Source organism: Malania oleifera, chromosome 4 (assembly GCF_029873635.1).
Source record: "Malania oleifera isolate guangnan ecotype guangnan chromosome 4, ASM2987363v1, whole genome shotgun sequence".
NCBI classification, from domain to species: Eukaryota; Viridiplantae; Streptophyta; class Magnoliopsida; order Santalales; family Ximeniaceae; genus Malania; species Malania oleifera.
This window is the reverse complement of record NC_080420.1, coordinates 8,892,974-8,904,620: the sequence shown is the minus strand read 5'-3', so window position 1 is coordinate 8,904,620 and position 11,647 is coordinate 8,892,974. Positions and strand designations below refer to the sequence as shown.

The window sequence follows — 11,647 nt, the reverse complement described above, 5'->3', positions numbered from 1 at the left end:
AATCTGTTTTTTTTTTTTCTTTTGAAGCTTAACAAATCACAGGATTGAGTTTTCTTATTGCAAATCTGGTTTTAAAAATTGATAGAATTCACAAGTAAAAATCGAAAAAAGGAGGATGGTGGCATTTTTTTGGACTAAAATGCCCCTCCAACAGAACAAATCTTACTCAAGAAACCATGCTGCTAATTTGTGGATTTCACCTCAATTCCTTCACCATCTCTCTCCCTTGTTGCAGTTGGGCTTCATTGTAGGTTGTGCTTATTTTGGATCATATTTTGAGATAAAATAATAGTGCGGATAGCTGCATTTTGAGCTATCAAGAGTCACTTACGTTTGCAGCATAGGAGTTGAATGGTATCAACAGTCACTTGTCGTTCTTTGTTCAATTTTTTCCTTAAGATTCTATTTCATGTCGACTCCATCCCATCCCATGAACAAACATGTGAACTCGACTCCGAAAAAAAAAAACAAATCCTTTAAGAAACTATAGGTTCTGATACTACAACTCAATCCTTGATCAAAGGAATATTAGGTATGAGTTGTATTTGGGCATGAAAAATGCAGTGAGAACATGTTCTTTTATACCTTTTTGTTTTTATATGTTATTTGTGAGGTGGGAAAAACTAATGGTTAATACTCCATTTCATTTGGTCCTCTGGATGTGAGAATTTAGTTGAATTTCAGAATCCAATATTGTAAGCAAAACACATGGATTCATTTGCAAATGAATTCCACCTATGCGTTCATATACAATTGAAGTGAATTATATTTTGTTTAAATTTCCAAACAGGGTGTTAACTGTTATAGATAATCCCCAGTGTCAAATTTTGACATGCTCTGAAGACTGAAAATAATCAAATTGTATCAAGGAACCTCTTAATGTGTAATTCTTCTTGGGCACTTTGGTTTGTCATTGGTTACCCTTTGTTTTGTTAACAAAACTGTTCTTTAAATCACAGAGGAATGGTATTTGGCATGACAGCTTCATGCATCAAAATTTTAATGTGTAGCTGAAGGGTGAAACAGCTGTTGTTAATTAGTATTTTAATTGGATTGCCTTCAAAACAAAGAGTTTTACTTGACACTGTAGACTTGAAATTAAAGCTTGTCCTTTGCTCCCTTTGCCCTTTTCTTTTCCCTAAAGCAGATGAAATGAGGCTTCTATTTTTTAAAAGCAATCTCTCCAAAATGAGAGGTATGGATAGACTTGACTTGCTCTTGACTATTTTCTTGAGGGAGAGAGAGAGAAAGGGAGTATTAATAATTCAATAACATATATATATTTCAAAGCATGTCAAAAATTGACTATGTTGATTATTTATAATAGTATATTTGGTATATACAATAATGGAATATAATAGAATGGAATTGGTGTTTATATTTTTACATATTCTCCACCTAATTTTTCATTTCTTTCACTTACATTCCATTCTAGCATCATAAGCATTGTACAAATATTGACACCCTTTTGGAAATTTCAACAAGAATGGGACTCGGTCAAATTATAGATGAATTCATAGCTAGGTTAAGTTACGATACTATTTCAAATTTTGAACGACTAATCAGCTTCTTAAATTGTGAATGGCTTTTAAAACACATGGTAATCGAATTCAACTAAACAACCAATAAACTTAAACATTAATCAAAATTAGAAAATTTAATCAACTATTTGGAACATAATGTCTGAGCAATTTATCCCTTTAATACCTTTTCTAAAATTAGACAGACAGCTGAATCACATTAATTTACGATGCATGTTCTTTCCTTTGATTAAACAATAGAAAATTTAGAGAGTTTTCTTTCTTTTCATTTCCTCACTTTTTCTTTTTCCTCTCTCTCTCTCTCTCTCTCTCTCTCTTTCAAAATAAATTGCACATAAGATATAAACTTATGTTATTATCAAAATTTTCATTGAAAGCTGACTCTGAGATGGTCCCCATAGCAGCAGCTTCTTTTCGTAACATGCGGCATGATGAATGATTGGGCGCTGTAATTGGATTTTCCATCCTTTTTCTTTCTTCTACAGCCTCGTTTCACTGGAAAGCAAAGTGAAACAGGGCCCTCTCTCAAATCAGGATTCTATAGTGCCAAACACACCTCCTGGCTTAAACATAATCATTGAATTTTACTATTCAAATCTGAAGTGGAGTCGGTATAGGCCAATCACTCGCCCTTTAATTTGTGGCTCTCGTTTAGCCTTCTTCCCTGCCTCATAAATCCATGACTTCATCATGTATGGGTATTTAGTTTTTTCCCTTTTTTTTTTTTTTTTTTCATTTTATGTTCACTAGACTCGGACAATGCAAGAGCAGGTAGCCTATCTTCTGCCTCATATCCTTTCCTACTCAAAAAAATTTAAATATTAGACCTCGTGCATGAAAGTTTCAACCTCTGAACATTCGAATGTCTCCCAAGGCACGTTTATTTTACCGACTTGGTTAGATTAGGCTAAACATCCTTAACTCATGCTTGGTGCAACAAAAGATGTGGGATATATAGAACTAGCAAAGAGGGTATAAAATTGCTCCATCCCTCCCTACATGCTAGCAGTAGCAGTGGGTAAGCAAATAAAAGGCCATTTGTGGTTTTTTCTTTTCCTGTTATGCTGTTCTTTTTATTAAGGTTATTTTAGTTTTCAATGATTACCATTTTCCATTGCATATGGCAGTATAAATATGGGACACGATTACTATCATAATCAGTTCCGTCCAATTTCATAAACCTTAGAAAGAAACGCGGCCTTAGAGAACATATACTTGATTTGTTTTCAGAAGCAAAATGGAGCATCTCTGGAGATACCTAATTATGCATTTTGGTTGTTGATCCTACTCCATGATATATTAAAATAGTCTTTAGTCTTCCAAGTGATCAATACATTACTAAACTGGCAATAAAATACTCTTTAACTTCAATGGGACCAAAGAGCATAGACCTGATAGAGATGACCCTATTTTATCATGAAGCCGAAGGATAAGAAACAAATGATTTCCCTCACTAGTTTCATCACCCTAGCTGCGCTATATGTTTAGAAGTAGACTTCATTCGAATTCTACTACTATAACAGAAACAAAGATAAATTAGGGACAAAAGCAAAAGGCAAGTGGAAAAGCCAAAGACGGAGAGGGCCCCCACAAGACCTGAAAAAAGCTTCCAGACAAGAAAGAAAGAAAAGGAAAAGAAATGTCACCTAATATTCCGGAAAAGCATGATTATAAATAGTCGATCGATCTCCATCCTGGCATGATCATTTCTTCTTGCAAAATCACTATCCACCTAGTCAAAATGGGTGGAGGGTGAATTTAGAAATCTTGTTTGCTTTTGATTGCTAACACAGGAATGTGATGATCATCATCTCTGCACAGAGTTCCAACTCGTGAGAAAATGAGAGACTGTCCACTTTGAATAAAGCACATGTATAGACATTTATGAAGACAAAAGAAGGGATGCTCCAAACTCAAAGCAAAAGCAAAAAGGACACAGATCCACCACTCTTCTTCACCCACAAGCCTCCAGCATCCTTCAAGCTGTATCAAAAGATGTTATATGAGGCCAGCACAGCTGTCAGCTTCCCTGAGAAAATGGCTGCAGCCGCTCCTGTCAAGATAGGCACAAGAGGAACTGTGGGATCTCTTGTCATGAAGGAAATTGAGTACTTCAGCAAGCTCGAGTTAGAGCACCGAGCAAGTTGTTCTCGAGTGCCTCGGCCGGTGGATGTCGGTTCAAGCAGTGGCCATTCCAGGCCAAGTTTCTGGTCCCTCACAATGACTTGGAAAAGGAAGAAGCGAAGAGGAAGTGGGAGCGGGTTCCTTCCAAACATCTGCTCTGCTGTGGAAGTTGCAGAAAGCCATCGGTTGAATGGAGTTCCCGGTTTCAATTACAGGATCCTGAAAAGTGATGAGAACAACTTGAACACCTAGATTGACAATGAAACCTTTGTGTTATAGTACTGTCCCATTCTGCCCATTCTTTTCCAGTGATTCCTTGCTTCTCTTGTTCACTCTTGTTCTAAAATTTTCTTTAAGTACTTTCAAGTGGGTGATTCTTGTTGTTATGGTTATCTTTGCTTCTGCTACTGCTCGCTTCGATCGATGGTGATCTTGTTTGTAGTCTTCAGCAAGTACTAGAGAGCTGTGCATTACCAGGGAGCAGAGAGGCCTGGCCTTTTTCTGAAGACCCAAAAGATAGATGCGCTAAACTGTTGAAGTTTGACATAAGTGTGGCATATATGCAGAGAATATCAGAGACCCTCAGACCAGTAAGACAGAAGGAAACACTTTATTGTATGCAGAACAGATCTGTAAATTAAGAAATCTGTTTCTTCAGGAGTTTGATGTACATATTCAAAGAGGGTAATTATAATAACAATGGTTAAAAACTTGTCAGATTCAAATCATCAACTGGGGCAACAAACACAGCCAGGAAAGCATGTACAACTAGCACTAGCATTGAACAAAATAAGGGAATAAGGTAAAATAAACAATAAGGGCCTTTAGTTTCTGCAATTGGTCTTTGTGGAACACCTCCCATTACAAAAAAATAAAAAAAAATTTAATTGCCATTTGAGAAAGCTACCTCATGATATTTTTCTATAATATCATAAAAACCATCATTATTTACTTTAATTCTTACATGGGAACATTGCTTCCATAATTTTCACGTGTAGGTTTGCACTTTACAATGAGATTTTTTTTTTTTTTTTTTCATTTTAAAATTGCTTTGCAAACTATAAAGCCATGTTTGGGACTTGAAAAACATGAAGAAAGTGAAAGGAGTATATTAAGAAATCCTTTTTTTTTTTTTTTTGGTAATTAATAAAAATGAGAAGGAAAAACAATAATTAATGAACCTATTTTTTTTATTTTACATGCTATTACCCTTATTTTTATCTTTTATATATATTTGAATAAATTTTCATTTGTGATCATGTTTAAGATGAGAGAAAATATAATAGAAATTTGATTTCAATCTTATTTTCTTTTCTTTTCATTTTCTTTGTACTTAATCCAGGAGTCAAAATGAACAGAGCGTGAACAGAATTATAATTAACTTCGCTAATAAATTTAAATTTTGATCCTTGTCTATTTTAATCTTCTTATGAAATTTTCAACAAGATCTTCTTTGGGTGCAAAGATTGTGCCAGACTTAGTGGGTTAGGTGATGTGGGTGGAGAGCTTTCTCTTAATTTTCCTCCGCTTGTATCAGATGCAACATCTATTGTGTTTTTGATTTGATGGTTGAGATGTTTATCCTCAAAAAAAAAAAAAAAAAATTATGGTTGAGATTGATAATTATGAGCCCTAATTTTTAAAAAAGTTTATTAGTGTGCTCACATTCATTAAATCCTTAAATTATGCATTTACAAATATATATATGGTTGTAGGACAACATGGTTAAATGGATAATGGACACATGAATAACTATGTATAGTCTAAGAATATTATTAATTGTCTAAAATGAGACATGATAAACAAACTAACCTAATTATCTCTTCCTTTTTAGTTTTTATGGTTATAAAAACCTAAAACAAATCTGTGTGATTCATATGTGACGCACCACCAGGATAAACTAGGGGAATCATGTGCTTCAGCCGGCCTGACGAAGACATTCACTTTTTTATATTTAGTTTATCTGAGTAAGACGTCAAATGTGTGATGCCCTGATTTTTCATACTATTTTTTTTCAACAACAATGACAATTATTTGTCTCTTCACAAACACTGATACCATATTAACATTATTCGATCCAAAGTAGATACTGGGTAATTAGTCAATCATATAAAAACATACCTAACAGTAGAAGTCCATATATACATATCATCCAGAATACAGATACCAAAGAACTATCCATCCATATATACACATATCTATACATATCTCCAAAATCAACAACATACCATAGGGGATTACACAAACACATCCCCAACACAAAACATTTACCCTAACTATCAGGGTACCAGCTCCCCTTTATCTTGGAGCTCTATCTCTTGATCTGTTATGGTTCCTTGAAATATTAAAATATTTGGGTAAAACACCTCTCAGTAAGCCGGAATAAATTATTCACAGTGTGTTGCAGTATGAGTTCAATTACATCACATCACATTCCATTTCAATACATATAATAGCTGGTAGAAAATATATAGATATGTACTCATAATCATATATGTATGTAAAACATATTTATCAAAAACTCTCTTATCATTTTCAGAATCGTATACGTACTTTCTTATTTCTCAAAATCATATTCACATTTTCTTTCATAAGTTTTTCTTTCTCATATTCATATCAATAGCTTTCGTAAGCTTTTCTTTCTCATTTTCATTTTCACACTCCAACCCGTGGGTATCCTCATAAATGTATCTCAACGTGTCTGTAACCTATGGCTGTTTATTATCATGTCTGTAATGAGTATTCATAATCCAGCACATGAGTATCCGTCAGTATAAAATCCAAGTATTTGTAACTCATGGCTGCCCTGAGGATATCCCCATCTCATCGTTATGCTTCCCCCCATGACTGGGTTGTGCGGCCCAAATATTGGACCTAATCACGGTTGGCCTACCCGGTTAGATCAAAGGAGAACGTGTTTGTAGTACGAATGACCTACCCAATCTTGGTTCGGACCCCAGGAGGGCATCACAACCCTTCACAAGCCCATACGACTGTCTCACCACACTCTCCACGAGATCGTGTGGTTGCACTATTACCTCACTAGCAACGATACCGTACTCTCTATCAATAAAAGCCCATTAGGGTACTTATTTCCACATGTCAATATTCTCAATTCAGTATTCACAATTCAGTATTCACAATTCAGTATTCACATTCATCTCATCACATCGGTGGTATTCCCATCATCTTTCTGTTTCATTCTCCTCATAATATATATCTCATTTCTAAAATTTCAACATTTCTCAGTAAAACATATCAATACCACATTTCATTATTCCCTAGTAAATTGCACATATATATACACATCACATTTCTTCGTTTTTCTATAAAATCTATCTATATGCCACTTTTTATCATTTCCATATAAGAATATCATTTCATCACAATTATGTATACAAAACATAATTAAATTCCATAACTTCATTTCTATATAAAACAATTCATGATATCTATATATTTCATGACCTTATTTCCTCAGCTCAAATCATATATCCCAATTTCAATTACATTCCCAGTATAAACATGTTATCTCATATTTCTCAAGCCACACAATTTTTATCTAATATTTATAACATAATAACCAAAGACAAAATATCATATTTCATTTTCACATACTTTAAATCAACAATTCATTTCCCAAAAATAGCTGTTATAATTTATTCCCCTTACCTGTCTCATTGAGAAGCCCGCTAACAATCCTAAACCCACGCCCCACGACGTTAAAGTTCAAACGTCTCATATGGTGTCATCTAATGCTGACTTAATAGCTGTTATTATAAGTAAACTTAACCAGTGGCATGAACTGTATCCAACTGCACCCGAAGTCCAATACACAAGTTCGTAACATATCCTCTGGTATTTGTATCGTCCTCTTCGTCTGTTCATCAGTATGATAATGAAATGTTGTGTTGAACGACAACTAAGAACCTATGACCCTATGTAAACTCCTCCAAAACTAAGATGTAAACCGTGGGTCTCGCTCCAATATTACGGACACTGGTACGCCTTGCAATCTAACTATCTCCTAAATCTACAACTCCGCTAGTCTGCTCATGGAGTAGTTAATTTTGATAGGCAGGAAATGAGCAATCTTCGTTAGTTGATCTATAACTACCCAAATGGTGTCTTGTCCATGTAGTGTCGGTGGTAATCCTGTGACAAAATTCATCGCTATATGTTCCTACTTTCACTAAGGGATGTGGAGTGGCTGCAATGATCTTGTCGGTTTCTTATGCTCAGTTTTCACCTGCTAGCATGTCAAACACTGCTCTACAAACTCAGCGATCTCTCTTTTCATATTGCTTCACCAAAAAGACTCCTGAAGATCCCTATACATTTTAGTGCTACTAGGGTGTACAGTATACAGGGATCGATGCACTTCCTCCATAATAACTTTCTTAATCTCAAGGTTGGCAGGTACACTGTAACGACCCGAATAAAATGGTAGTTAAAGAATAAAAGAAAAGGGATATGGGAACCGGAAACAGAAGGAGACCGTCGAATTCGTCGACGACATTAAACTTTGGAAGGACTAATGGAAAAAGGGGGGAAACAGCAGGACTTTGTCGATGAATACAGGGGATTTGTAGACGAAGGCTTAAGAGAATTCGTCAACGAACACAGGGCTTCGTCGACGAGAAAATACCGAGAGGGGTTCTGAGGCCTGAATTTCGTTGACGAATACAGGGTCTCGTCGACGAAATTTGTGAAGGACTCGTCGACGAAATCTTTTGTTTTATATACAAAAATCCGGATAATTTGGCTTCTTAAAGAAGCCAACGCACTCTCTCTCCCCCCCCCCTTTCGGCTCACTCTCTCTCTCTCTCTCTTCATTTTTGGGCTATTTTTATGCCGGATCAACGATTCGAAGTCACCACGACGCTCCTGGTGGAATTCTCTCCAAATCTGCTAGAGCGAATCATGGGAGAAAGCTAGTTGGAAATCATCCCAGAGTTGAGGTAAGGCTTTTTAAGTCATATTTGGTCTTGTACTAGTTATAAGAAATGTTGTGCGCATGAAAATACTGAAGTTTAATACTGAGAGTTTTCAGTTTCAGAGTATTGGTCAGGAAACCCCTCAAGTGTTAAACTTGAATGCTTTTGGGTAAAAACTTTCTACTCAATATGTGGGTTTTTGACAGTTGAGGAAAATATATTATGCTTAGAAATACTGAAGTTTAATTCTGTGAGTTTTCATTTTCAGGGTGTTGAGTTAAGAACCCTGCGTGTGCAGGAAGGATTTTCTTAAGGGTTGTTCAGGAACCAAGTAAGGGGATAAACTAAACTAGTTTCTGTTTTTGAGAAAATGCTTGTATATATACTTATCATTTGATCTATGGAAAAAGTATATTTTTACATATATATGTTTTATATTTGCAAAATATTGTGAAAATGATCGTATGTTGAATATGTGGAAAATCTGTTGTGTGGCATGAGTAAAAATGTTATATACTGTTTTCTGGGAATATGAATGATATGGATTTTTATGATGGAAAATCGGCATACGGGCCAAGATTTTTATGTGATTTTTCGGCGTATGGGTCATGCTATGTGATGTGATTTGCTGGCGTATGGGCCATGCTATGTGATGTGATTTACCAGCGTACGGGTCGTGCTATGAGATGTGATTTGCCGACATACGGGCCGTGCTATGTGATTACTGTTTGTCAAAGTACGGGCTGTGCTATATGTAGCTGGCGTACAAGCCGAGCTATGATAAAATGTGTAATACCGGCGTACGGGCCGATGATTTTCATAATACATGTATATATGTGAAATGATATGATTAATGTGAAAATAAATGATATGAGATATTTATGTATCACGGTTTCAGTATATGTATATGATATCAGAACCTGGTTGGCTTGGTTTAGACTAACACTTGCACGGTATTGTTGCTATGTGTCCATGGTCCTCGTGATCATGATATCTATGTTAACGCTGCTGTACGGAGTGGTGTGAGATTGGATGGTCGATGTGGTTATTTTAAGAAGTGTGCTGTTATCGCCCCTGGTGTACGGACCAGTCTGGGTAGACCCATTAGACCTACAAACTAGACTATTAACTTGGCAGTGGTCGGCCAACCATTGTCAAGTCTCGCCTTCAGGCCACACAACCCAGTCATGTGGGAGTAATACATGACAACAGTCAGCTAACCTACCAGGAATTGTTTTATGTTATTATTATGATATGAGATGAAATATTATGTGATGAAAATGCAGTATGTTCTTCCATGTTTTGAAATACATATGTTTTCCCAGATTTGATAAACAGTATTGAATTTGTTATATATGATTTATGTAGAACACGGATACTCATGTTGCCACATACTAGTATTAGTTTATTTCCCTTACTGAGAGGTGTCTCACCCCTAAACCTTATACATTTTTCAGGAGCCCCTGATAGGAGAGCGGGAAAAGTCCCACTGATCTAGAGCAGTGTTTGCCCTCTTTGGAAGGGTAAGTTTTTGGTAGGGATAGTTAGGATTTTTGTGGGAATTGTCCCTATATTTATTTTTGGGATGTATACATACTGAAAGATAGTGTTTGTAGTACTCTGGTATGATGTATTGGGCACATTATGATGAGATGAATATAATTTTATACTTTCTGCTGCGTAGGCTTCTACTGTATGTTTTATTATATCCCTGGTACCCACGGGTCCAAGTGGATAGTGACCTGCTGAGCTGGATTGTGGGATATGTAGTATTGATCTTATGAAGTTGATAATATAAAAAAAAAAAAAATGTGAAAAATGAGCAGGTCGTGACATACACACAGCCTAATATGGAACTTCAAGGCTCCATCATCTGAGATACTGAAATCTACCTCCTGACCATCCTGTACTTTATCCCTAATCTTCATTAACTCCGCATCTTTCAGTTAAGCAACTTTAATTCTTTCCTGTAGGTTCGGTTGTAGTACTAGATTGGCAATAAATGCCTAATGATCGCCCTCTACGAGTTCCACCCCAAGTCCTTACAAATCCATCTGAATTGGATGTTGAATTATCCCTACTGACCCTACTGCTCCCACTGATTTCCGGCTTAGAGCATCAGCTACCACATTAGCCTTTCCCTGGTAGTAACTGATGGTGTAGTCGTAATCTTTTATCAGTTCTAGCCATCTCCTTTGCCTCATGTTTAATTCTTTTTTTGTGAAGAAGTATTTCAAGCTCTTATGATTAGTGAAAATATCACATCTACCCCCATATAGATAGTGTCTCCAACTTTTCAGCACACAAGCTATCGCTGCTAACTCCAGATCATGGGTAGGGTAATTCTTCGCATATTCTTTCAACTATCGGGAGGCATATGCTACCACTCTCCCATGCTGCATCAGCACACATTCGAGCCATTTATATGATGCATTGGTGTTAATTACGAAATCCTCATCTCCTAAAGGAATCGTCAACACCGGTGCAGTGATCAGTCACTGCTTTAACTCCTGAAAGCTCCATTCACATTCATCGGTCCACTCGAATTTCACACCTTTCTTGGTCAATCTCATCAAAGGTCCCAACAATTTAGAGAAGCCCTCAACAAATCTACGATAGTACCTAGCCAAACCCAAGAAGCTTCTGATTTCCTGCACATTCTTCGGTCGTACCCAGTCCACCCCCACCTCAATCTTGCTTGGATCCACCGAAATACCACCCCTGGATACCACATGTCCAAGGAAGGTAACTTGTTCCAGCCATAACTCGCACTTCTTGAATTTTGCATACAATTTTCTTTCTCTCAGCACCTGAAGCACTATCCTCAGATATTCCTCGTGCTCCTCTGGGCTCTTTGAATACACCAGTATGTCGTTAATGAATTCTGCCATGAACTGGTCTAAATACTGGTGGAAAACCCTGTTCATTAGATCCATAAATACTGCTGGAGCATTTGTCAATCCAAACCGCATAACCAGGAATTCATAGTGGTCATATCGAGTCCTAAATGTTGTCTTCTGAACATCTCCTGCCTTAACCTTTACC

General features: G+C 36.5%; 1 protein-coding gene across 1 annotated transcript; it reads left to right on the top strand.

Annotated features, from left to right (window-relative positions):
- The first annotated feature begins 3,107 nt into the window (after positions 1–3,107).
- Positions 3,108–4,382, top strand: LOC131154090 (uncharacterized). The gene has a single exon (XM_058106595.1). It carries the CDS (start codon positions 3,426–3,428, stop codon positions 3,915–3,917), a length of 492 nt encoding a protein of 163 aa, XP_057962578.1. The 5' UTR covers positions 3,108–3,425; the 3' UTR covers positions 3,918–4,382.
- Positions 4,383–11,647: the final 7,265 nt, after the last annotated feature.